General features: G+C 36.2%; 7 protein-coding genes across 7 annotated transcripts; 3 read left to right on the top strand and 4 right to left on the bottom strand.

Moving 5' to 3' along the window:
• Positions 1-58: 58 nt before the first annotated feature.
• VMA16 (H(+)-transporting V0 sector ATPase subunit c'') lies at positions 59-688 on the bottom strand (the record flags this gene model as incomplete). The annotated part of the gene is made up of 1 exon (XM_071053177.1): positions 59-688. One exon carries the CDS (start codon positions 686-688, stop codon positions 59-61), a length of 630 nt encoding a protein of 209 aa, XP_070911427.1.
• A 1,315-nt stretch (positions 689-2,003) lies between these two features.
• THR1 (homoserine kinase) lies at positions 2,004-3,077 on the bottom strand (the record flags this gene model as incomplete). Its single annotated transcript, XM_071053176.1, has 1 exon — positions 2,004-3,077. The coding sequence occupies one exon, from the start codon at positions 3,075-3,077 to the stop codon at positions 2,004-2,006; it is 1,074 nt and encodes a 357-aa protein (XP_070911426.1).
• Positions 3,078-3,299: 222 nt separating this feature from the next.
• MAS2 (mitochondrial-processing protease subunit alpha) lies at positions 3,300-4,739 on the top strand (the record flags this gene model as incomplete). The annotated part of the gene is made up of 1 exon (XM_071053175.1): positions 3,300-4,739. One exon carries the CDS (start codon positions 3,300-3,302, stop codon positions 4,737-4,739), a length of 1,440 nt encoding a protein of 479 aa, XP_070911425.1.
• Positions 4,740-4,991: 252 nt separating this feature from the next.
• MYO1 (myosin 1) lies at positions 4,992-10,637 on the bottom strand (the record flags this gene model as incomplete). Its single annotated transcript, XM_071053174.1, has 1 exon — positions 4,992-10,637. One exon carries the CDS (start codon positions 10,635-10,637, stop codon positions 4,992-4,994), a length of 5,646 nt encoding a protein of 1,881 aa, XP_070911424.1.
• Positions 10,638-12,984: 2,347 nt separating this feature from the next.
• Positions 12,985-13,857, top strand: RNJ42_03008 (uncharacterized protein; the record flags this gene model as incomplete). The annotated part of the gene is made up of 1 exon (XM_071053173.1): positions 12,985-13,857. One exon carries the CDS (start codon positions 12,985-12,987, stop codon positions 13,855-13,857), a length of 873 nt encoding a protein of 290 aa, XP_070911423.1.
• A 3,715-nt stretch (positions 13,858-17,572) lies between these two features.
• NUP192 (Nup192p) lies at positions 17,573-22,720 on the top strand (the record flags this gene model as incomplete). Its single annotated transcript, XM_071053172.1, has 1 exon — positions 17,573-22,720. One exon carries the CDS (start codon positions 17,573-17,575, stop codon positions 22,718-22,720), a length of 5,148 nt encoding a protein of 1,715 aa, XP_070911422.1.
• A 124-nt stretch (positions 22,721-22,844) lies between these two features.
• Positions 22,845-25,319, bottom strand: NSP1 (FG-nucleoporin NSP1; the record flags this gene model as incomplete). Its single annotated transcript, XM_071053171.1, has 1 exon — positions 22,845-25,319. The coding sequence occupies one exon, from the start codon at positions 25,317-25,319 to the stop codon at positions 22,845-22,847; it is 2,475 nt and encodes an 824-aa protein (XP_070911421.1).
• Between the last annotated feature and the right edge of the window lie 759 nt (positions 25,320-26,078).

The following is a 26,078-nucleotide window of genomic DNA, read 5'->3' as shown; positions in this document are numbered from 1 at the left end:
GTATTGTAATTGCGCTTAAGAGGTTGAAATTTTGGAATTCTAGAGTACATTTATAGTTCTATTGGAAATCAGCTGCTTTACCTGCCATCAGAAGCCCCACGATCAGACCCAGCAGACCTAGGATAGAGCCGAAAATCTCTATGACTAAGATTTTAACGAATAAGGAGGAGTCAGCAGCGTCAGCGACGGCAGCTGTGGCGCCAGTGATACCGACAGAGACACCACAGACCAGGTTCGAGACACCAACAGTGATACCAGCCCAGAACAAGGAGTACCCGGTGTAGAGATTAGACTTAGAGTACAGATTCTCCTTCGACGACACGGTCAGCTTCGAGGAGAAGACAATGGCCATGATCAGCCCGTAGATGGCCACAACTTCACAGAAAATAATAGAGATCAAGTTCTTAGTGGTGATCCGTGGGGCACGCACACCAGCACCGACCATCGACGAACCAGTGATGAATATCCCCCACGCAGCACCCACAACACTGAGCCCAATACAACTCGCAATCCCCAGATTCGCCCACATATACGGAGACGTCCTGGACAAGAACCGCCCAATATCTATATCCGAGCCGTGCCCAGTCAGCATCTTATACAACCCATAGCACACCACCACAAACAGCACCAGGTACCAGAAATAACGCCTGTAATTCACCTTGCCCACCAGAGACGAGGACTTATCCATCTTGTTCAATCAATTCACTTCAATACTAGCTTGCTATTGCCTTATTCCTACTCCTGAGCACTCCCAACACCAACCAATATATCCACTTTATATCAGTATTTCGAGATTATACCCAATGCGGAACCGCAGCTTCGGGGATGGCTCCCTTTACTCAACGTTAAAAGTGATAATACGCATGATCAATATAAATAAATTCCAAACCAGACCACTTCACCCAGCATCTATCAATACCATTCAGCACACCAGTTCAGCTTATCTGGTACCTGCCAGTGATGTCCTCGATGTCGCAGCGATGCAAGCCAAGGCCAGTCTGCCATGCCATCGAGAATTGGAATTATATTAATACGCTGCGCTGTGATGCTATATGATGGAGTACTATAATGCACTAATACAATTAATGCAACACTGGTTACCACCGATATAACGTATTCAACACCATGATACGATACAATAATATAATATAATATAATATAATATAATATAATATAATATAATATAATATAATATAATATAATATAATATAATATAATATAATATAATATAATATAATATAATATAATATAATATAATATAATATAATATAATATAATATAATATAATATAATATAATATAATATAATATAATATAATATACTCTAATATAATATAATATACTCTAATGCTGTAATATATTACCAATGCATAATATATATGTAGAAATTAGTCAAGTGTTGGATGACTCCTCTATATACATAATAAATAATAAATAAATAGAGAGACCAGGATTATAAAAAGATTTTTTTTAAACAAACAACAGATTATGCACATTTAATCTCATATTTACTTCGTTTTATGGTTATAAATTATGAAAATACTACATTTTAAATAATTTATTTTTATATTTTTATTAAAATACTTCAAGATAGTTATATCTGATATTTTATATGCCTAATCATAAATGTGACGTTGTGTATATTATAGTTGGTGCTTAGGTAACAGTTTAGAAACAACTAATTGTAAACATGTTTCCAAGTTACTGTGATGGTCTTAGATATTTTTGGGATCAAATTTAAACCACACTCCACCACAGTTTGGGCAATAAGAAAAGCATAGCTTTATCAATCGTGTTCAAATTCATTCTGTATAGTAATGGAAATGATACATTATCCTTACTCATTACATTCTTATTACTTACAACAAAATTATATAGATAAAAACGATAATGAATGTTTGTTGGTGTGTCTATTCTATTAGAGCCCATGCTGATTATATTAGTTATATATTGGATAATTCAAAAGTATCTAGTGTTCAAAGTATGTAGTTTTGGAGTTATTTTTTACATCTGTTCGATGGTGACACCGTCGTAAGCAGGTTCCAGAAGTTTCCAGGTACATTGGACGTTCTTCTTGTTGAAGCTGTTGATGATCTCTGTGGCGATGTCGTCAAAGTTCTCCGTAGCCAAGGCCAGGATTGTTGGGCCTGCACCTGATAGACAGATACCCAATAGTCCCGGGTATGCTGTTGGGGTGACGCTGTTCAGGATCTCTGTTAGACCTGGGATCAACGTCTTTCTGTAAGGCTGGTGTACGCGGTCCTGCATAGCTGGGTAGATCAGTTTAGCGTCAGGAGGGTCCAAAGTCAAAGCTGTGGTCAACACTGCGAGTCTTTGCAAGTTGAAGACTAGGTCGCTGGTGGTGTAAGCCTTTGGCAGGACACCACGGGAGTCAGCGGTGGAGAGTTCGAACTGTGGGATGATGGCGATGCACTTGATCTTAGGGTTCCACTGGTACTGGACGTGTCTTCCGATGTCTACTGGAGGCAGAGGTGGGACGAGACCCGTGTCCTCGCCGCCGGAAGGTTCTGGGAGCACTTCGCTGAGTGGGATCTCACGGCGTTCGACCTCCTGGGCGGTCAGGTCTCTTAGGAAGGAGCCACAGAATCCACCCATCATTGCGGCGGTGATGTTGTCTGGATGACGCTCGATCATGAGGCAGTAGTCGAGCATACGTTGGCGAGAGAAGCCGAGCTGTCCGACCTCGTTACCTAGCACCACACCGGCGACAACGGCGGCCCCCGAGGAGCCAAGACCACGGCCCAGAGGGATTGGGTTATGGACGTGGACCTTCGTGCCGGATGGGAACTTGCGGATCCCGTTGCAGCGCAGCACGTACAGAGCGGTCCTGGTGACCAAGTTGTGGTCCGAGGCGAGCGGGACGGACCCGAACCCCTCGCTGTCCTCCGTGTAGCTCAGCTTACAGTTGTTAGCGTCGTGGTTGGTCTCCGAGGCCTGCTGCGGGTCGATAGAGACCTCCAGCTCGAGGTACAAGTTGAGCCCAACTCCGAGAACGTCGTAGCCCGGCCCGATGTTGGCAGAAGAGGCTGGCACCTTGATCTTGAATTGACGAGGCATTGAATTGGTATTGTTTATATAGAGCTTATACCGTCTATGAGCTTCACTGGCTTGTGGTTCAATGGTGTCTGCCTTGTGAAAAATCTTTAAAATGGGCCCGATGGCTCATCGCTGCCTCGATGAAAAAAAAAATTGGGCTTGAAAAATTTTGATGACAAATTAACCACCAACGTCAACTGGAAGCTTGTACAATTCAAATAGAAACAAGGTACAAAGTACAATATGTCGATGATCAGGGCTGGAGTTAAGTTGGGCCGTCTTGGCAGTGGGCTGCGGGTCGCCACGGTGGAGACGTTGGGTCATTTCAGTGCGCTGGGGCTGTATGTCAATGGAGGGTCGCGTTGGGAGCAATCGTCGGCTGGGCTTGCTAAGGGCTGTACACATCTTCTGGATAGGCTGGCGTTCCAGTCGAGCGAGCATGTTGATGCTCGGGCGATGGTAGAGACGTTGGAGCTGCTGGGAGGCAATTACCAGTGCACGTCGAGCCGTGAGTCGATCATGTACCAGGCCTCCGTGTTCAATAGAGACGTCGAGAAGATGCTCAAGCTGCTGTGTGAGACCGTGCGGTACCCGCTGCTCACAGAGAGCGAGCTTGAGGAACAGAAACTCGCTGCTCAGTACGAGATAGACGGCATCTGGACTAAACCAGACCTCATCCTACCGGAGTTGCTCCATAACACCGCATACAGCGGCGAGACATTGGGATCTCCACTGATCTGTCCAAGAGAGTTGCTACCATCACTATCGCGCAAAAACCTCACCGATTATAGGGCAAAGTTCTACACACCCGACAACGTCGTCGCAGCCTTCGTCGGCCAGTCGCACGAGAAGTCAATGGAGCTCGCCGAGAAGTATTTTGGAGACTGGGCTCCAGGTCCACTGGCAAATAACAGCAATGCCAGGGACCCTGCACACTACACCGGTGGTGAGACGTGCATCCCAGCGGCGCCGGTATTTGGTAACATGCCAGAATTGATGCACATCCAAATTGGCTTTGAAGGGCTCCCTATCGACCACCCAGACATATACGCATTAGCTACACTTCAGACACTGCTGGGAGGCGGGGGTTCATTCAGTGCAGGAGGTCCTGGTAAGGGAATGTACTCAAGGCTGTACACGCATGTCCTGAACCAATACTATTTCGTAGAAAACTGTGTATCCTTTAACCATGCTTACTCAGATTCTGGAATCTTCGGAATCTCGTTATCGTGTATCCCTCAGGCTGCTCCGCAAGCCGCAGAGGTCCTGGCACAGCAATTCTACAACTGCTTTGCTAACGATGCTCTGAAACTAACAGATGCGGAGGTTGAGAGGGCCAAGAACCAACTTAAGTCGTCCTTGCTCATGAACCTAGAGTCCAAATTAGTGGAACTGGAGGACATGGGTAGACAAGTCCTGATAAACGGTAAGAAGACTCCCGTCTCAGAAATGGTTGCAAAAATAGAAAAGCTAACAGCTCAAGATATACGTAACGTTGCTGAGAGAGTCTTTACTGGTAAAATCAATAACCCAGGAAAGGGTACAGGCAGACCTACTGTGGTTATGCAAGGTGACAGAGACGCATTTGGTGATGTAGATGCTGTGCTAAGGCATTACGGCCTGGGTTCAGAAGCAACCGAAACCAAACCCACAAAGCCTCAAAAGAAAAAGAGCTGGTTCTAAAACTGACACAACAGCTAGCGCAAACTAATGCGTTCACGAGAGCGGCAGGTACACATATAAACATATTACGAAAAAACAAAAGGGCAATATGGTACCCTAAATAAGATATACTCCTGTACATATACTATTACGGCAAACTAAATACAAATATCGACAAATATAGAGTCTTCTCATAATTATTTTATAAAAATGGCATTTCGATTTGAGTCACAATTATTTGAGTCACAATTATTTTCAATTGGCAGTGCAATACTATGACTGTACCATGACTTCATCATCTTGACGGACACTAACATCAGTTGTGGCCCCCGTGACAACTTGGTAGCGCTGTTTCCATAGCATAATTTCTTTCTCCATCTCGCTAATGCGGTCTTGATATTCCATATTTTCCCTAACAACCTTTTTCATGTCCGTTTCTTGTTGCGAGATGTACCTCTCCAATTGCTGCATTTGGTCGTTATATTTCAGGACAGACTCTTCGAATTTGCCGCGATCTTCGTTAGCGATGTTGATAACATCGGCCTGTGATGAATTCTTGTTCTGTAAGTCCTCAATCACTCTTTCTAAGGCTTTCGTTTTCTTCATCTCTTCGTATTTGGCATCTCTTTCGTCATTCAATAGGATTTCAAGCCCTTGTACTTTTTTCAACCATGATTCCTTTTCGGAATTATCTGAGAGCCTCTTGTCTAGATCGTCAATAGTCTCTTGTAACTGTGAGTTCGTTTTTTTTAACGACTCAATCTCTTCAAAGTAATCAATGCTTTTCTGCTTTTCATTATCATGTTTTTCCTTATACTCAAATAATTGTGATTGTAAAGTGCTGACAAATTCTTCGTTTCTCTCATTTTGTTCGGTTTGCAACCTGAGAGTATCTTCAAGAAGACGAAGTTTCTCTGTAAGATCGGCATTCTCCTTAGTAAAATTATTAGCCTGTTCAGTAGATTCACCTAGTAGGTTTTTTAACCTATCAAGGTCAGAATGCATCAATTGATTTTCATGTTCAAGATCAACTTTAATTTTTTCTAATTTTTTAATATCAGATTCCCTATCAATTAATTTTTGGCTCAGTTCGTTCACTGCAGCTATTGTATCATCACGTTCGCCACCAAATACTTCAACTAGACTAGCATAATGTTGAGATTGCTTAACAAGATCTTGAATCTTGGCTTCCGAGTCATTATTCAAGGTTTCTAACTTATATTTTAGAGTCGATATTTCTTTTTTATACTCGACCTCATACTTTGCACTCCTTTCCAATTCCTCCTTCAACCTTTCAATCTCGCTAGTATATCTAGTAACATCAAGAGTAGAATTCAAACGTTCCTTATAATGAATTATGTCCTCTTCAAGCATCTTACTTTTATCCTGAACCCTTTTCAATTCGAGTACTGTCTCTTGCAATTGCATGTCTAAATCATTCCTTTCGGTTTCAGTTTCCCATAAAGATTTATCTTTCTGTTTGACCGTTGCCTTTAATTTCTCAATTACAGTTGCCATACCTCTAATGTCATCCTCTGCCTGTTTAATTGCATGATTATAATCTCTCAGTTGAGATTCGTTAGCATTCAGATCACTGAGACATTCTTCAAACTGTTGTTTTTGTTGACGAAGGTTGCTTGCCAATATTTCCTTCTGCCTCTCTGTAGATTTTAAGTCATTTTGAACCCTTTCTAGTTGTTCTTGTAGCAAAATCTCCTTTACACTACCCTGCTTTATCTCATGTTTTAGTGACGAGCAAACACTATCAAAATCGTTCAATTTTTCTTGTAGTTTGAAATTCTCCAACTTTAAATAGCGCAATTCTTCCTCATACCTCGAAACGCTATCCTTATTAGTGAATATCTCCCCACTTGGGAGATTTGTGCGGTCTTTAAGTGGTAGAGAGCGAAGTTTAGTCTCCAGAGCCTTTACATGCTCTTCACTTGCTTCATATTTAATTTTGTATATATCAGATGAGGATTCCGTACCTTGAATCTTTTCAAATTTGGCATGCAATGCACTGATTGCTGCCTCAGCTTCTTTATGAGCTCGAGTCTCAATAGCCAATTGTCTTTTTAGATGCTCAACTTCAAGAAGAACCTTATCAGTATTTTCTTCTGATACTGAAATGCTCTTTAACTCTTCCTCAATATCGATATTAAGATTGTTCTCAACTAACAGTTGCTTCAATTTTTTCAAATGAGCCCTTGCAGTCTGTGACTCAAAAGAAGAAGAAGCTAGACGTGTTTCAGTAAATCTTAACCTTGATATTAGGTTCTTATTTTCCTCAATAATATTTTCGAGGTTTTTAGTTTGAGAGTCTAATTGGGCTTTCAGTGTGAAGTATTGCTCTTCAAGAGGCTGGTGTGATATATCTCTTTTTTCTTCAAAACCATTTATCTGATTACCCACAATCTTTTGATTCAAAAATCTATTCAAGGACTTTTCTTCTTCGAGCTGTTTTTTCAGCTTCAGTATTTCTGAATCCATATTTATTGTTGGAAGCTCTTTTTTTTTAGCAATTGCATTTTGGTAGTCACTTTCTAGTGCTGAGTATTCCCTTTTCGTTTTCAATAGGTCACTATTCAGAGTCTGTATCTCATTCACTAGGTGTTCATTTTCAGCAGCCATTTCGTCCCTTTCTTTGATCAACCCATTAACCTCAGCCTGATATCTTGAGAATTTCTCTTTGAGCCTAATAATCTCCTTTTCCTTAGATTGAGACAAGTTGTCCAGATCTGAATAAGCTTTCTTAGATTTATCAAGTTGGTCCTTAAGATCATTATTCTCAGATATAAGTGCTTTGAGTTTATTCATTGCAACAGTACAGTTCTTTTCTAAAGTCTCTAACTTGATATCTAAGTCCCTATTAGAAAATTGAGCCTCATTTTCCAGCCTAGAAATATTCCGATCCTTTTCCTTAATTGAAATTTCGAGTTTATTTAGTTGTTCTTGTAGTCTAACTTTTTCTTTATTAAGAATCTCAGACTCTTTAGAACCAAGACTTATAGACTTTTCGATATCGTCCTTTTCTTTCGATAATTTCTGTAACTTAATATTCAAATCTATGAGTTCTTTATCCTTAATTTTAATATCTTTGTTATTTTCCATTACCAAGCTCTCTAACTCCTTGATCTTACTATTTAAGCCAATATTCTCCGATTCTGAGGTTTCTTTTATTGATTGTAATTCATTCAATTTTTTATCAAGTAAGGATTGATCATTCTTAGACTTTTCCAAAAGTTGTTCGTTTCTCTTCAATTTGTCTTGTTCTATCTCTAGCAGATTTCTAATATCAATTAATTCATTTGTTATAGTAGTATTCTTAACCACAACAGAATTCTTCTCCTTTTCAATCCCATCGATTTTATCCTCAAGCTCTTTAATTTTCTTATTAAATTTTTTTGTTTGAATAACATCATTGGAATTGGTCAGTAGTGGTTTGATTTTCATATAAAGATTAAACCAAGGATCATCAGACAATTCATTGTATTTACGTAAGGTATCACCAACAACTTTAGACGCCTGCATCTTTTTTATTTCTCGGGTGATGATTGTTCTTTTAGACCAACCTCGAATAACCGCATTGATTTTTATTGAGAGCTCATTTAATATAGACTCTTTTCGAGATTCCAGATCAGCCAAAATACCCGCTTTAAAGAATAGCTTTGATATACCAACCTTATAGGTTGTAGGATCTAAGTTTAATTCGGATACCAATAATTGCGAGTTTTGCTTAAAATTTAGATTTTCATTGGAAGATAGTTTATCAGAGTGTTGTGACAGGATTCTGTAGTTTTCGAAAAATTCTTTGAATACGATTCTATTTGGATAACCCTCTCTCGCAATCCTAATACCTTCTAGAACACCATTGCATCGTAATTGGTCTAAGATTAGTTTTCTGTCGAAATTTGAAGGCTGTTTCATATTATTAGGAATTATGCACCGTACAAAATGAGGATTCGTTAGTGCCAGTTGTGAAAGAAGTGACGATTGTTGTTCTCTATGACGTGAAAGAGCTGTCTTAAGGCTGGAATTTCTATTTTTACCAATGCTGTTCAATGAGGCAGAAGATGAGGAATGGGTCAGCCTTGTTGGTGATGTTGAGGGGGAGCTGATATTATCATATGAGCTAAAGAATTCAGCAACTAATCTATTCGAAGAAACAGATAAGATATTAACAAGATTCTCATTCAATGGATCTTTATTTTTTGACAGCCAGCCGTTTACATTGTATTCTACATCGCCAGCATAGTGTTTTAGTATGAAGCACATATCTAACTTAGACCTTCTAAACTTATTTGAACTTTGTTGCCATGTGGATATCAACTTTGAGTAAAATGATGAGTCTTCCGATTTAGGTAGGATGGATTCTTCATCTAAAAGCGGTAGAATACCAGTTTGCGTCCCCTTCGACTCCAAGAGATCAATCGTGGATTGAAGATCTTTACCGTAATCAACATAATCCCATTGAATATTCTCCTTGAGGTATTCACTTTGTTCTAAGACAAACATATGATGGTTAAAAAACTGTTGGAGTTTTTCGTTTGTATAATTAATACAAAGTTGCTCAAAGGAATTATGCTCAAATATCTCAAAACCTGCGATATCCAACAGTCCAATGTAATTAGCAGTCATTGATCCGTGATTCAGACTCATATTTATAGTATCTACGATATATCCAAATAACTTCTCGTACAATGACCTACAGAGCGAATTCAGAATGGTACGCGCTTGAGATGCATTCTTTGATTGTGATACCCACTCTCTTCCTGCTTTTGATTTCGGCTTCAGGATAGCTGTTCTGAAATCACTCTCGGAAATTCCAAGTAATGTAGCAATATTTGATACATCAGTCTTGAATGAAGCTTGCTCTGATTTTTCAGATACAAATTCTATGTTACCGCTCAGTAGTATCACCGCAATTATCTTTAATATACTGGTTACCTGATCTTTCCCAAAACCGACTATGTCAAATGCAGACATTAATTTATTGAAGTCAACTTTATCATCTATACCTGGTACTGTGTGGTTAGATTCAGCTAGAATTTGGTAATGGGAACAGTCATCTGAATCCAGTTTTAACTGAGACTGAAGGTCCTTTAATGGCATACCCTTCAATAGTTGATAAAAAATATGATAGTTTCTTTCATTTTTATTTTCATTAGTTATTCTTGACTTCTCCAATAAATACCATTCAATAAATGCTCCATTGATCTTACCTGTAGAGTCAAACTCTATTTTTATAAATTTCCCAAACCTCGAAGAATTGTTGTTGCGAACTGTTTGAGCGTTACCAAAGGACTCTAATATTGGATTACTTTGCAGGATCTTCATTTCAAAGCTACTAGATACATCATAGCCTTTAGAAGAGGTTATAGATGCCAAGTATTGTAGAATTTTCTTCGTATTTTCCGTTTTCCCAGCACCTGATTCTCCTGTCACTAAAATGGATTGATCTTGACTCTTGTTCTTCAAGTCTCTGTAGGCATTTTCGGCCACCTCAAATATATGCGGACTTTGTGTAGTTTCATCCAATGTATCATGGTATCTTTTGATTGTATTTGTGGAATACAGATCAGAAAGCTCTTTGTAAGGATTTATAGCAACTAAGAATAGGCCCGAATACGTGTAAATCAGATTATCCTTATAACGGTTCTCAAGATTATGTAAAACACTCGGTTCATTCAAATGAGTCAACGCTGACATATTATCAACTTTGTCAAAATTATTAGGGTTTACTGGAGAAACCTCAGATATCTTAAATGTTTTAGGTTCGTCAGCATTCTCAATTTTAACAATACCTATCTGCTGTTCAACACCCGTAAACTTATCAGCTACTATATCAGTTCTCAATAATTCACCTTGCACAAAAACATGATTAGGATCAGGTACCCATACCTTCATATCCTGGGTCATTTTTTATTTTTTTACTTCTCTTAATCTTAATAGTTATGGTCCTATAAGCAAATAATATTTACTTCTCTTCTAAACTCACCTTTTTTCACACTTGTATAATCCCTATGTATTTTTAAACCAACTTCAGCAATCCAGAACTAGTGTATATCTATTCGTGACTCGTTTCAATAGCAATATCGGTGTGCCTGATAACAACACGGGGTAAAATACAAGCTACTACTACTAGTTATTATGATTATTTTTGAATTTATTCAAGAATAGTTTTATTGAATGGGTATGATCATCAATAAATAAAATTTGAACTACTAGAATTGGCATTTTACTATATAAACCCAAAATAGAACCCATTATTTGTCCATTTACCTAATCGGGAAATTAATAACAAAGTGGAAAAACGAAATAATCGTAAAATTGGCGTAGAAGAGACACTCACAATAAAAAAATAACGAAACCGAAAAAAAAAAGAAGAGATCTTGGGCATTCATGACGGAAGGATCACATGCCCCAAAACACTACCGATTATCGTATCGATAATAATCTACTAAATTAGATTCAAAAACAATCTTTTTTACAGTTATTTATTTGTTATTCAATAATATTGTTGTTTTTCCCCCAATTTTTTGAACAAGCAGAAACACTATGGAAATAAAAACAAAGCTGAAAACAGGTCTTCATGTATAGGTTTGCTTAATCAGAATGATTTATTAAACTGTTACTGAATTATTTCAAATTATCATGTTTGAAACCTCCACTCTTTTTTTGTTGCTTTCTTCTTCTAAACGCTGAAGTCAATAGAAACATGCCGTTCCTAAAAAAATATAAAGGTGGGGGGGGGGAAGGGCGGCAAAATTACTGGAGTAATTCAAAACTAAGCAAGCCAAATTAATCGAATCAAATTGATTTTAGTAAATTGTTAACATTTTTTTTTTAGGCTCACACCCATTGTATACTTTTTTTCTGCAAGATCTTTTCAATTTCTGTTAAACATTGAAAGCTAAAATGAAGTATGTTTTCCTGGATACACCTTCGTAAACAAAAGGCCAGAACATCCTTCAGGGAATATGGGTGAGACAAGTATCTCCTCCCTCCCCCATACTAATTCATACTCATTCCTTGTTTCTTATTTCATTTTCTTTTTTTTTCTTCTTTCTCTTCTACTATCTTTTCAGTACAATAACTTATCCACTACAGGAGCTTACTAAGCTGTCTATGCAAGAAGATGTAACAATAGTGGGGTGGTAGTCTCAACTTTTACTGGTGCATTGTTGTACATTTAAGATCGTCTTTCATTTGCTTAGTTAAGCTAAAGCGAAGATGCTGCGAAATCTCAGGAGCTAACCTTTCGCTGTAACAAGAAACCTGTCTTTACTAACATCCCACTTTTTTATTTTTTTGCATTTATTTTAAATATTTTAAATATCCCGCAACCCAGAAATGCCTTGGTTAAAATAAAAAATGTGGGATAAAAAAAAAAAGTAAAGGGCGAAAAATTTGGAAAAGTCAACAGAATGGTAACGTGTCGGACAGTTTTAATTCCGAACCATTGTTCCAGAAGTATACTTTTGGTGTGTGAGGATAAGCATCAGCAGAAAACACCTCTTTCGGTGTGTAGGCATGTGTTTCCTTTCTTTTTTTATTCTGGTTTTGCGACCTGGGAAAGAAACATACTAAACAAAAGTGGGGGTATTTCTTACTTCTGGATAAAAGACGTTACGGCATTTTATTGTTAACTAAAGCGAACTTTTTTCCTGATGGAGTTACCGATGTCCCTGAAGCCCTTAGATTAACTCAGCTTTTTTTTTTTTTTTTTCTTTCTATATCTCGGTAGAGTAGAGTCGGGGCTTTTTCTTATTTAGTACTTTTTTTTAGCAAGTAAAAGTAAAACATCCATATCGGAGACTACTACTGTTACTCCAGTGTTTTTGGAAAGCCTTAGCTTTTGTTATACCCCACGTTTTGACAGATATGTCAAGTTTGAAGTGAAGTGATCACCGTAGTCCTTGTAATTTATATACCTAACAATGCGGCACTATTGCGATAATTGAAGAATAAACTTTTCCACCTAAAACCTACTTTTCGGAAGGTTGAAGTTGTTATAAAGTTCTCGAATATCTTCTTAATGAGAGAAAATGTTAGGTATATATATATCAGGGAAGTAGAACGTATTGCTTTTCAGTTTTAAGTCATTACTATTTATTAAGTAGCCATTAAAAATAAATAAAGCTATCGTAAGTGGTTGAGCATAATAGTAAAGGCTACACCTGAGGTAAAGGGAAGTATAAAAAACAAAAACAAAAACATATCCACTGAACTTATATCCCATAATTAAATTAATTCAAATGCTAATATGGGATTTCTAGTACATGATCTCAATACTCGTCCCAGGCCACGATGTCTTGATCCCACTGCACGAATCACCGTAATGGGTGAACACGGTAGTGGTAAAACATCTCTAATCATCAGATGGCTAAAAGATAGATTTGAACCTCTAGAGCAAGGTTTGTATGACATATACACATTACAGGTTTCGAAATCTACTATACAGAATTTTGATGACCCTGATAATGAAAAATCTCTTGCTGCAAGTGAGACTGATGAACTCTTGCATCAGAACAATAGCGAGTTAGCTCCATTGGTAATGAATAGGGCAAACAGTTATGGAAATCGTACCACAGTAAATGCACAAATTCTGGATACAAGTCCAATAGAGATAGGTGAATTTTCAGAACTACGATCGATTCAAATTGAGCAAAGCGATGCATTTATACTTTGTTTTGATTGTACTACACCTACAGCTCTAGATGACTTGAGATTATACAAAAGGACAATCGACGCTGTAAAGAGTGATCCCCTAATCCTCATATGTTGTACAAAGACTGATCTATCTACAGAACGTCTTTATGGAATAGATGAAATCACAGATTTACTCAACAAGTTAGATATTCCTCCTAGTCGTTACTTTGAAGTATCCGCCAAACATGGAACTAATACTGACCAACTTATTTGTCGAACTCTAGCACAAATTGAGCGAGAAAAGCTTGGACAAAGAAATAGTGCTGTAAAAGTTAACAGAGAAACATCTGAACAATATGCAAAGGCTAGATCACACAGCACCGCTAGTATATCTATTGAAGAAAAACCCTTAGTTAAAAAAACGACAACAGTGAAAAGACCAAAGAGCAAACATCAAAAATCACATCAATGTTGTGTCATTGCATGAAAAAAAGGAAAACCACAAAACACACACACACACACACACACACACACACACACACACAAACACAAACAATAATGATCAAAATGATAAGTAGTTATAAAAAACAACAACTGCTTAATGACTCCCTCACGCTACCTCATTTAATGAAATCACGAAACTTTTAATTGGAAGAAAAAAAAAATATAATGAAGGAACACCATTTTATAGAAACGTAGGTATACCTTTTTTTTTTATTTTTTTTTTCACTTTTTAGATAATATTAGCTTATAAGTACCAATTATATATCTTTAATGAAAAATGCATATTTTGTTTAACATGTTCCACTTATAACAGTAGATTATCGTTCATCATATCATGGTATAGTGCATCATATAATAATTTTGTTCAACATCAAATAGTATATTACTGTTCTTCATATAGTAGATTATTCTTTCAGCATTTATTAACATGAAAATACTACATCTTATCATGATATTGTATAAATAAAAAAACATTTTCTTCGTTGGGCGCTAAAAGGAAAGGAATAAAAAAAAAAGAGGGAAAGAAGGGAAATGTGCCTCCCTTTTATACCTTTTTTTTTTTCCAGCAGGGGGAGATAACTCTCCCCTGAAAGAAATTGTTGGGGTAATTAGCCGCCGAGCTCTTAGTACACTATTTTGTACAGTACACTTCTGAAGGATAGCGCTAATTTTCAAATACATTAGAAAGTTGGGGTAATGCTATTGTCCCGCGAGATCTCTTAGTAAGTGGTTTATGTTATCTGTCCTGCGAGATCTCTAAGTGAATTCCCTTCGGCGGCTAAAAAAAAGGGGTTGGGGGATTTAGATTAAATAAAAAAACCTCAGCGGCTAAAGTAACAACAAAAAGAAATTGCTTGGCTACCATCACATTGAAGTGTCTATAAAAGCTACAGACTAAAAAACGAACATGAATAACAATATCTATTTTTGGGGGCCACACCTCTCAAACTTTGTTTTTTGTATTATGTATTGAAAAAATGAGCTGTTTGGATGCGTTTCCCGTTGTCTCTACCATACAACACTCCATCACGTGCCTTATCCCCAAACAGAGAGAGAAAAAAAACAACATATGGATGATAGTCACAAAAAGTTTATACATCCGTACACCCGAGTAAGAATTTTTTTTTTAAGTTATTTTCAGCTTTTTAAATTAAGTGTCAATTGAAGAAAAAAAAAAGTCAACATCTTTTGTGCTCTTAGAGGCAACTGCACAGAAATAAAAAAAAACTACACATACAAATAATAGAGCAAAATTAATTTCCTTATTAGGAAGTTTTGTTTATATTGCCCCGGGTAAAATCAATCAAATAGCGACATTTACTCTTGAAGGACTACAGGGGTGTCTAGGAAAAAGACAAGATGCCTGCTAATAGAGAAACAATGGCGGGTGCTACGATAGTCTCTAAGCTTAATCCCACAACTGTCTGTAGCTGAATCTTTTTGGGCACAAACAACATATGCTTTACAGTTACAAGAAAATATCACGTGCATAGAAATTGCTGTACCTAATGCAGATCACAGGCTGTGGCCAGGTTTGGTGACTACACAGAACACTTCGCAGAGAAGAAGGCCTAAAAGAGGAGGTGGTGATAAAATCAGGTTATCTCTTACTTGGATGGATCCGGGTAACCAAAATATCTTCGATGGCAAAAAAAAAAATTTTTTTCTTTAATTTTTTTCCACATTGAATGAGTGCTGCTTTTCCGATGTTCTCATAGTATGGCAAAATTTTTGAAGAAAAAAAAAATCCTAAGAAAATTTTTTTTGTTTAATATTCTTCTTTCTATTATAGTATTTATTAGAGATTTGTTTTATTAGTATTACATATCTTTGATTTTTGGATTCAATAAGGACACAGAGCAATAGAATAACAAGATGGTATGTTAAAGAGACGAACTAATGAGATAAAATGGAGACGTTTACACAGAATTAGAAATCAGATGCGAATATGGGACAAGATAAGATTAAAATATACTAAATGACAATGAGTATTAGAGAAATCGATAGAGAGAGAGGGAGAGAGAGAGAGAAATGCTCACATGAAAAGTGAAAAAGAAAATAGATGATGGAGACGAATGATTGGTATTAAATGAATAATCTGAGGATACTTGACTTGGTGAATAACCATAGATGAATGTGTGTGTTTTAACTGCTAATTATAAACTATTCCAAGACTTAATATTTAATCGCAAATTCTGTTATTGTAGAGTTCTCTTAAAAAAACAAACTTTTAGCCAGAGCAATTACTAACAAAAATTATATTCTTTATCGTTCTTTTAATTGGAATTTCCCATCTTTATTTTTGGTGACCTATTGTTGTTATAATCATCACGTATCAGAAAATGTTTACCCATTTTTTATTTATCCAATGAAAGTTTACTAAGTTATGAAAGTCCTATGGTATTACTATATGCAATTAGAAGTAAAAAGTGAAGAGGTTTGTAGTCTTTTATAATGATGACTATGATGAGGATAAAGGATGATAGGTTTTACCATTAATATTAGGGAAATATACAAAACTTAAAAAATAATGATGAAAAAAAAACTAATTTAAACTAGGTTTTAGTTCAAGATTTGTTGCACCCAACTGCCGCCACTGAGGCCAGAAAACACAAGTTGAAGACTTTGGTTCAAGCTCCAAGATCCTACTTCTTGGATGTCAAATGCCCAGGTTGTTTGAACATTACAACTGTCTTCTCTCACGCCCAAACTGCTGTTACCTGTGAGTCTTGTTCTACTGTTCTATGTACCCCAACTGGTGGTAAGGCCAAGCTTTCTGAAGGTACTTCTTTCAGAAGAAAGTAAACGAGAAGAAATTTAAAAAATAATTTTAATATGAATTAAAAAAGAAAGAAAAAAACCACTTTTTTCATGTTTTTTTCCTATCTTCTAGACATATAATAAAAAGAAGAACTAAAGAAATCAACTTGTATTAAAGTGATTGTATTTATCTTCTGTATTAAGGCATTTTTATTTTCTCTCTCTAACCCTCCCCATGTTTCGATATGAAGAGGGGGTGGATAAGAAAAAAACAGCATGCTGTGTATTTTCTAGTTCACTGCTTCTAATTGAAAAACGTACCTCTTTATTTGTATAAGTCATTTTATTTCTTACAGGAATAAATAGAAATAAATATAATAAAAAAAACATTCCAAAATAAAACTAAGCAATCGTATATATAAATGCAATAAATATACATAAGTACTCAACTGTCCGAAGTAGGTGCACAGTCTGCATCAAACTATGTAGCGAACTCAACCGGCTTATAATACTAAATTCAATAGGCCATCTCAAATAGTCTATTATAAGATATTCACGTGTGTCATTTATGACGATGTTGATCTAGGTTAGCACGAGCAAAATTGGAAAAAAAATTCTTTTTACAGTGTACAGGATCTTTAAATTAATGTTTGAACCTTTATTCTTCAATGGTAAACGTGTCTATCGATTTCTATAGAGGACTTTTGTAATAACAAGTATTGCCCACGTTCAATTGGTTTTCTATATTGTCGCATTTGGAAGAAACGAACATTAGAAAAGGAACTATACGGAGGCTGTTCTAAATTTTGATCATCGCGCTTATTGTTCAGTTACCTATAGCTTCCTTAAATATAACTTATCTATCTGTTATCGAGAATCCAGGGTTACATTTATACAGGACTTAATAACAAGAAATAATAAAAAAAGAAGCACATAAGATGCAGTGGAGTGTCGACAAATTTAGGGAGCTCTATTCCTCAATCCAATCTGGTCTGATAAATGCTGATCTTTTCAATGAATTACTACCAGATTTAAAGAATCTACTACAATATAATGCCAATAGTTCAGAAGCTCGTTCGAAGTTAGAGAATTTGAAGGAATTTACTTTGTCAGATGGCTCTTCTTTCAAATTAACTCAAGATTTTATAATATCAATTGCGAAGATTTCGGACGAACTGCACCTCAATGAAATCGACGCTGTGAACTTGGTTCTTGAAAACTCCGATGGTGACCAAATTTACAGTAATGAAATAATAAATGAAGGGAAAATTTCGTTTTTTCTTAGGAGACAATATATCCTTCAGATCACTTCTTACTTTGCCAATGTTTTAGATCAGAATGACTCAAAATTTTCCCAACTTTTTGGTGATAACAATAAATTTACTGAAGATATATTGGCCAGTTTTGATATTATTTCTAAACAGTTATCTGAAATTAAGCAAGAAGTTAATAGACATCACATTCTGGAAAATAACGATATTATCTTCAAACAAGGAACTAAATTTAAAAGAGACTTCTTAAGCGGAGAGTATGATTTACTAAGTCAAATATTGTATGGTCTATCTAAGAGAAATATTTTTACCAGAAACCTCGAATCTCTGAAGTCTGTCATCAATTATTCATCAAAATTGGAGTCCAGCGACATCTTCGTGGTTTATTTTCTGCCAACGATAATAAATGTACTATCCAACTTAAATGCTTTCGAAGATCAACATGTTTTCACTCTTCACAAAGAACTAAAGGGAGAAATTACAAATAAACAAGACGAAATTTATAAGACACCATTCAAAGTTCTATCCATTTTTATCTTTCTAACATATATGATTGGTTGGTGTAAGGACAAACCAGATTTGAGAGTAACCAAGTTGAACTTCAAAACTGATATAGATGACCCAATGACTATTGCTGTTGAACTGGGTGCTATTGAGCTATTGCTAATAATAATTGCAGATATATCAGATGCAGATGTATCCAATGAAATACTGTACTATGATTTTAGGTCACTTCTTGAAAGACATTTACCAAGGCTGTTACCAAAACAGCTCATTGACGATAATATCCTGAATGAATATACTAAAATGCCCATCTTCCCCCGTAACAACAATAAAACGATAACATCGAATACTGGGTCTAGTATCGGAAATAATTTCAATTCCTCAAATAATACTGTCAATTTCAACAATGGACTATTAACGCAAAATAGATTACAAACCACAGTTTCTCAACTGAATCTAAACCCTAGGATGTCTGCAAATGAGAAAAAGCACGTATCGTTAATGTCTAAAATAAATAGTGAGGCTCTGCTGTTCAAGGCCGGTCTATCCGAACTCTTCCTAACCTTTTTCTCTGAAAGCGTACATAATTTTTTCCAAACTTTTATTTCAGATTGTGCATTTTTACTGACAAAACTAAAAGATGCTGAAGAAGACTCGTTATTGTCAGGTGAAGATCTAGATTTAGACGATATAGCAGTTAAAGCTGATTTAGAAAGATTCTTCTTGTCGATTTATTACTTTTATGCCTCCAAACCTACATACTGTGCAGCATATTGGGATGATAAGGAATCAGCTGCTTACGGGTTTATTGAATGGGCTTCAAAGTGTAATGATAATCTAATGAAGTCCTGCTACTATTTAATGTTAGGAAGTCTGTCTTCTGGACAAGATAATGCACTAAATGTGTACTATTACTTCGGAGATGCCAATCCAACATCTTGGAAAAAAATAAGTGAAATCATAGAAGAATATTCCAAACGTATTATTAATATATCGAAAATCGTACAATCAAAAGAACAAGAAAATGCAGTTGAAGTTAATCCAACTATACTTGCTTTAGAGGAGGGTTTAAATGAAGAGACTATTGTTTATCTCTCATCATTACTAACTCTAATTACGTCAGTGACGAAGGGCTTAGATGTTGAAAACAAAATTACATTATTAAATCTGCTTTTGACACCTTTGTTCAGCTTCCTAACATGTGATACACCGCTTGTTGGTGCATGTTTTAATACTATTAGTCATTTGGTTCCTAACCTAGAATCTGAACGGGCAATTATATGGCACCAGTTGGATAGACTTTTATTCAAATCAAATAACGAGAGCAATGTATCTGGAACGAACGCTTTTGCCAGTCTACTAACCAATTACACTGATGTTCTCGGATTTTTAGATTTACTTGACAAACTACTGGCAATTAACACTACAGCTTGCAATGGAAAGTATCTGCGATTTGGTACACTACAGTATCCAACAAAATTGGGGAGCGCATATAGAAAAGTTGGTGTCTGGCCATATATTGAGTTTATTTTTAGCGATATCTTCGTTGATTCAGAAAAAATATCGGACCCTCAAAAAAAACTAGAGATTCAAAATAAGATTTTACATATTGCTCAATCCTGCCTTTATTCTTTTGACTATTCCGTTATACTCAATTCCATTACAGTTGGTGCCAATTTAGATAACTTGGTAAATTCTGATAATTTCTTTTCGTATATCCAAGAAACTTGTGCTACAGCATTCTTTAATCAAATATATCAGGAGAAAGTGTACACAGCACTATTTTCAATTGCTTCAATGGGTATTGATGAGTTCCCTGTTCTTGTCTCAAAAAACTCACAAGTCCAAAATAATTTGTCACTAGCACTAAGTATTATTAATGCTACATTGGAACATGAAGGTACATTTGTTGAGGAAATGATTAATATCATTAAAAGAGCTGGTTCCACTAATTACGCAATTCCTAAATACTTTGGTTCACATGGGTTGAAATCTTTCTACGAAACGATTTTTTTCAATCTAAAGTTCGTTGCATATTTGGGCCTGTACATTGGACTTGATAATAATGATATCCCGGTTACAGCACTAGATATTTTGTTCAAATTATCAAATCATTTTAACAGCACTGAACCTGACCCAGTAATTGGAGACAAATTATTCACCCTGTTCGATTCTGTCGATGAGTCGGCAAGAATTAAAGACGCCTTTATCTGTCAAATCGACAATACTATTACGACAGAGTCCAATCTTCAGTTAAAAATTAGGATTATCGAATTTCTGGTCACCAATTTGAACATGAATCCTAGTAAACCCAATTTGGCCCATGTTCTCCTCGGGTTCCAATCCGATAAAAACTTTTCTCTTGGTCCAAGTTTTACCACGTTTATTAGCTCTGGTACTTCTTTATTCCCATCAATTATCAACCTGTTGATTTCTGCACTTAATGAATTAACTGGGTACGAAATTGACTATGCCCCTATGAGAATTGCTGCAACAAGTCTTGAATTGATTGAAATATTATGCAAAAGTTCACTAACAGGTAATATCGTCATTGATTACATTAGCGATAAAAATATTATAAAACAAATTATGGACATTGATCCACAAATCTCAAAACATACAAAATGGAATGGGAGATCATTAGAACAAGACCTAGATTCCTCTAAAAATAATTTTATCAATAGCGAATCAATAGGTGCTTACTTGGAATTCCTGAAATACAGAACATCCATTATCCAATTTCTCAGTGGAATGATTCACTCTATTTCTTTAAAGGGGACTGTATTACAAGTTACACCTTATACTAATTATTTGGTGTCAAACTCAATTTATTCGGCAAGAATATTTTCGCTACTCGACCCCTTGCATTATGATTGCTTTAATAACAAGATCGACAATACAGATTCACTTGATTTATTCAAAAATTTACCTGTTAACTTAGAAAGAATTAACCGAAAGGAAACATGTACTGGGAACATATTTGACTTTTCCGAACTGGACTCTCTTTTGGAGCTGCATCAACGTACTTACTCGATAGCACTTTCAAAATCTGAACAATTCAATGCAAAGGTAAATCAAGAAATCACTGCAGTTAAAGAATCCATAACAGAACATTTAGTTAGAACAGAGTCTTTCAAGCTACAACTGGGAATCTTGCATAATTGGGTTCAGCTAGTTCAAATCATAGTTTCCGATGGAAATTTAGATAGCCAGATGCGGAATTCTTTTATCTTAGAAGTTTTTGATATGGTGACCCCAAAAATAAGTGTTTATGTTGATCTCGATGTAACTTTTGCTGAAGAGTTAGTCTCCTTGATGGTGTTTTTGTTTCATATTTATAACCAGAGCACCAATCAAACCAATAATCAACATTCTCTAGATTCAAAGCTTCACAATCTATTCAAGGTTTGTATCCGTGGGATCACGTCACCTCTATCATCTTTAAACTTGAGATCAGATTTCTATGTTATAGCAAACAATTATTTGGTTAAAATACTAAAAAATAGCCAATCTGCTATTGCAATTATCAAAGATCTTAGAATAAACAGTGAGAAATTGGTCGATGTTATATGTAATGATGCTATTTATGGTGAAGGCTCTAACAGAATAACTGGTCTACTGCTTTTGGATTCGCTAGTCAGACTTGCTAACTACAACAAAGAAAATTTTATTGTTACTACCTTAGGTAAAAGTACTAAACTACTGCATATAATAAGATCCTTAAGGAATACTGATTCGTTGTTGAACTCAACTACTGAAAACATAAACTTGGATAATTTACTGTACGAGTTAACAGCATTTAAGGCTACAGCCTACTTGCTTATCAGAATTGCTGAGAGTAGAGAAGGTGCTGCCTCCTTAATGCAGAACAAGATTTTCCAGATTTTAGGCGAACTCTCTTTCTTAAAAATAGATCCTGACTTGGGGCTCGAATTAGTATTCGATGAATTCTCCAAGAATAGTTCTTCGATATTAAGAGTTAATATCACTTTAGATGATCCATTGCTATTGGAAAACGAAAATAACTCTATTTCTATTTTTGAACTAATAATACCTATATTCCAGTTGATTACCGCTATATTAATTAGTTCTGGTAGTTCAAACAAGGCAATTATAAATGAAACCAAGTCTTTATTAGAGAAATACAGGAAACTGATACTTGGTACGTTCAAGAGAGACCTTTTGTGGAAATCCGGTAAAAGTAAAAAAATAGATAATCACAGGTATAATGAACTACAAGAGTTCATTAAATTAATAGTAATTCTCTGTACCATGACTGGATATAGGAGTGGAGAGAAGACTTCAAATTAAAGCTGGATAACATAACTGATTTAAATATAGTGCAACTCGTTATTTTGTTTACAACTATTCGCATGTATATATAATTGAAAATATTTTTATTAGAAATTATATAATTATACACATCATTTAACAATCATTTCTTTTGCAAGGTACCAATTTTCTGTTCTAGCAACAAGGCGTTTGAATCTAACGACTTGAGAGCATCTAAATGAACATTTAGTAGCTTCACTAATTGGGCGTTCTCGTCTTTATTATTCAGGTTGATGCTAGTAACACTGTTAAATGCGTTACTGACGGTATTAACTTCATCAATTAGTGAGGAAAGGTTATTTGATAGCATGTTTAGATTTTCATCCAGTGTTTCTGCCGTCTTGTATGCCTGCAACCTCTTCTGATCATTATTATTAGAGGCCGTTCCTGAATTTGATGATAGTATATCTGCAAGTAAAGCCTCAGTACGATTCTCGTAGTTATCTAGGAAATTCTCTAACTCATCTTGTTGTCTCTCGATATATTGTAGTGTTTGGTCTATCTTGTTTTGAGTTTGTTCTGCATTTACTGTGTCTGAATATAACTGGCTAATTTGCTCACCACCGCGCACGAGTACTTGATCCCAGTCATTAACCTTCTTTGAATATTGTTCGAAGTGAGTAGATGCTTCTGATAATTGGTTTGTCCATTTAGTCACAAGATCATCAAGGGTTTTATTATCTAGAGATACTGGTTTTATTTCAATATTGACAGTTTCTAAAGGTTTCTGGGTAGATGTGGCTGTAACCGAAGGCTTCGAACCGGAAACAGGTGTGGTTGTCTCTGGTTTAGTGTTACTTTCACTTTTCTCGTCTTTCTTGGCACCGAAACTGAATCCTGCAGGCTTGTTATCAGTTTTTGCTTCGGACGTTTTACCAAGATTAAAACCTGAAGTAGCGGTCTTATTTTCCTCTTTATTCATATTCAGTCCTGACTTTGGAGTTTCCAATGGCTTTTCGGCAGTTTTTGCACCAAAGGAGAACTTAGGTTTTTCTGAATTATTGTCAGCCTCTTTGGCACCAAAAGAAAATGCAGGCTTTTCAGTGCTTTCTTCTTTCTTTTCAGTCTTAGAACCAAATGAAAATGCTGGTTTAGAATCTGAGTCAGTTTTGGCTGTTTGGCTAGTGGCAGTCCCTAGGTTTAAACTGAATGGTTTAGATTCTGTCTTATTAGCCTCAGATTTTTCACCTGAAAGCGGAGTGGTAGGCTTATCAGTAGCAGATACTGGATCATTCTTAGTGCCGAAAGAGAAAGCTGGTTTTGAGGTTGTTTCAGTACCCTTTCCGAAAGAAAGAGCAGGTTTTTCACTTGATGTATTATTTGATGTATTACCAAAGGAAATGGATGGCTTGTTTTCGGTCTTTGGAAGTGAACCAAAAGAGAAAGCAGGCTTCGCATCATCTTTCTTTTCTGTATTTGCTGAGTTCAGACCAAAGTTCAAGGTTGGTGTGTTTTCTTTCTTGTCGGTTGTTTTAGTTAAAGCTGTTTGAGAGAATAAGGAATTGGAAGATATTTTGGCAGGTTCTTCAGTCTTTTTCTCAGCTGCCGTTGCACCAAATGAAAAGGCAGGTTTGTTGTCAGCATCCTTTTTCTCATCTGTTTTTGTACCAAAGCTGAAGGCAGGCTTTTTTGGTTCATCGGTCTTGTTCGAAGAAGCACCCCCAAAGGAAAAGGCTGGTTTATTATCGTTATTTGCGGTTGTTGGTGTTGAGTTGTTTTCAATCTTTTGAGGTTGAGCACCACCAAATAAACTGGGTTTTGCAGTTTCCTGTTTATTCCCAGAGTCGGCCGGTTTACTGCCAAATGAGAATGTATTAGATGGGGTAGTACCAGTGGCTGCACCAAAAGCAGGAGATGCAGTGCTAGTAGAGTTATTGTTATTTGTACCAAATGAGAACGCTGGTTTGTTTTCTGTGGTACTGCTATTACTACCTAACATACCAAGTCCCGGTGTAGCAGCTTTATTGTTGTCATTATTATTAGTAGTAGTAGTAGAAGATGATCCAAATCCAAATGATGGTTTAGCAGGAGTTGAGTTAGAAGCAGCAGAACCAAAGCTAAAAGCTGGTTTGTTGGTTTGAGCACCTCCAGCACTCAAACTTCCAAATGATCCGCCAGTATTATTTTGAGTAGCTTGTCCAGATAGCGTTGTATTATTATTGTTATTGTTACTTGCAGTGTTTGCAGCAGCACCGAACCCAAAGGCAGGTTTTGCCTGGGTAGAAGCACCTGCAGGGGCAGCTGCATTACCGAATCCTCCAAAGGCAGGTTTTGCAGCATTAGAACCACCGAATAAACCTGATCCAGTGTTTTGTTGTGTGCTAGCACCAAATGCCGACGATCCCTGGCTGTTATTGCTAGCATTGTTAGATCCAAACATATTAGCTCCTTGAGTTTGACTGTTAGCACCAAATGCTGGTGTTTGCTGTGTTGCTGTCCCTCCAAATGCTGGGGTTCCTTGGTTTCCGTTGTTGTTAGCAGCTGCACCAAAGGGAGAGGAGTTGGAGCCTGAATTGGCACCAAAACCACCACCAAAACTGAAGGCACTACCACCAGAGTTATTTCCAAAAGCACTCATTGACTAATTCCAGGAGCTTCTTTGCTTTTTTAATTGATTTTAGCTGATTAGTATTAGCAAAATAATCTATAATTCTTTTCCTTCTTTTTTCGAATAGAGTACAAGCTCAGAGACTAGAAGTCAAAATACAAAAATTAACTTGAAGTTAAAGATCCCAATTGCAACAGCCGATTGAAAATGGGTCCTTGATAGTCAGAACCTTAAATGTTCAATATCAAAAGGCCTTAAAAATACTAAATCAAGCATCTGATTCCTTCGCTAATTTTTTTTTTAATGAAATTCATTATCGTTTTGTACTAAATATCACATGTTTATTATTATATTAATAGTATTAATAGTATTAGTAGTATTAATTATACTATATAATAATAACATTATACACTATAGTAAAGTATCTATTATCGTGATCGTAATAACTATTTCTTCATCTATCTATTGTAGGTGAATATTTATTATGTTTTGTTACTCAAAAGCTGTTTATCGTGACAATTAACTGCACTGTATTTAATCATAATAGGCACTTAAGTTAACATTAATTTTATGGAGCCACTTGAATAGCTATCACAAATGTTTTGCTGAAAAAAAAACTTAGTTCCTCTCCTTAATTGGGGGATTCATCATTACAGAAATACATGAATATATAGTATTTTTAACCACTCCCATTTAGTTAAACATGCCCAGAAATTAGATATTAGAACTAAAATAATAACAATACAACAACTGTATTGAATTAGGGGAGATAATCGGTTTTCAAAAATA

The sequence above is a fragment of the Nakaseomyces bracarensis genome, assembly GCF_045282275.1.
Source record: "Nakaseomyces bracarensis strain CBM3 chromosome Unknown Scaff10_0, whole genome shotgun sequence".
Lineage (NCBI taxonomy): Eukaryota > Fungi > Ascomycota > Saccharomycetes > Saccharomycetales > Saccharomycetaceae > Nakaseomyces > Nakaseomyces bracarensis.
Note: the sequence above shows the minus strand (reverse complement) of the source record. Positions and strands in the feature narration are given on the sequence as shown.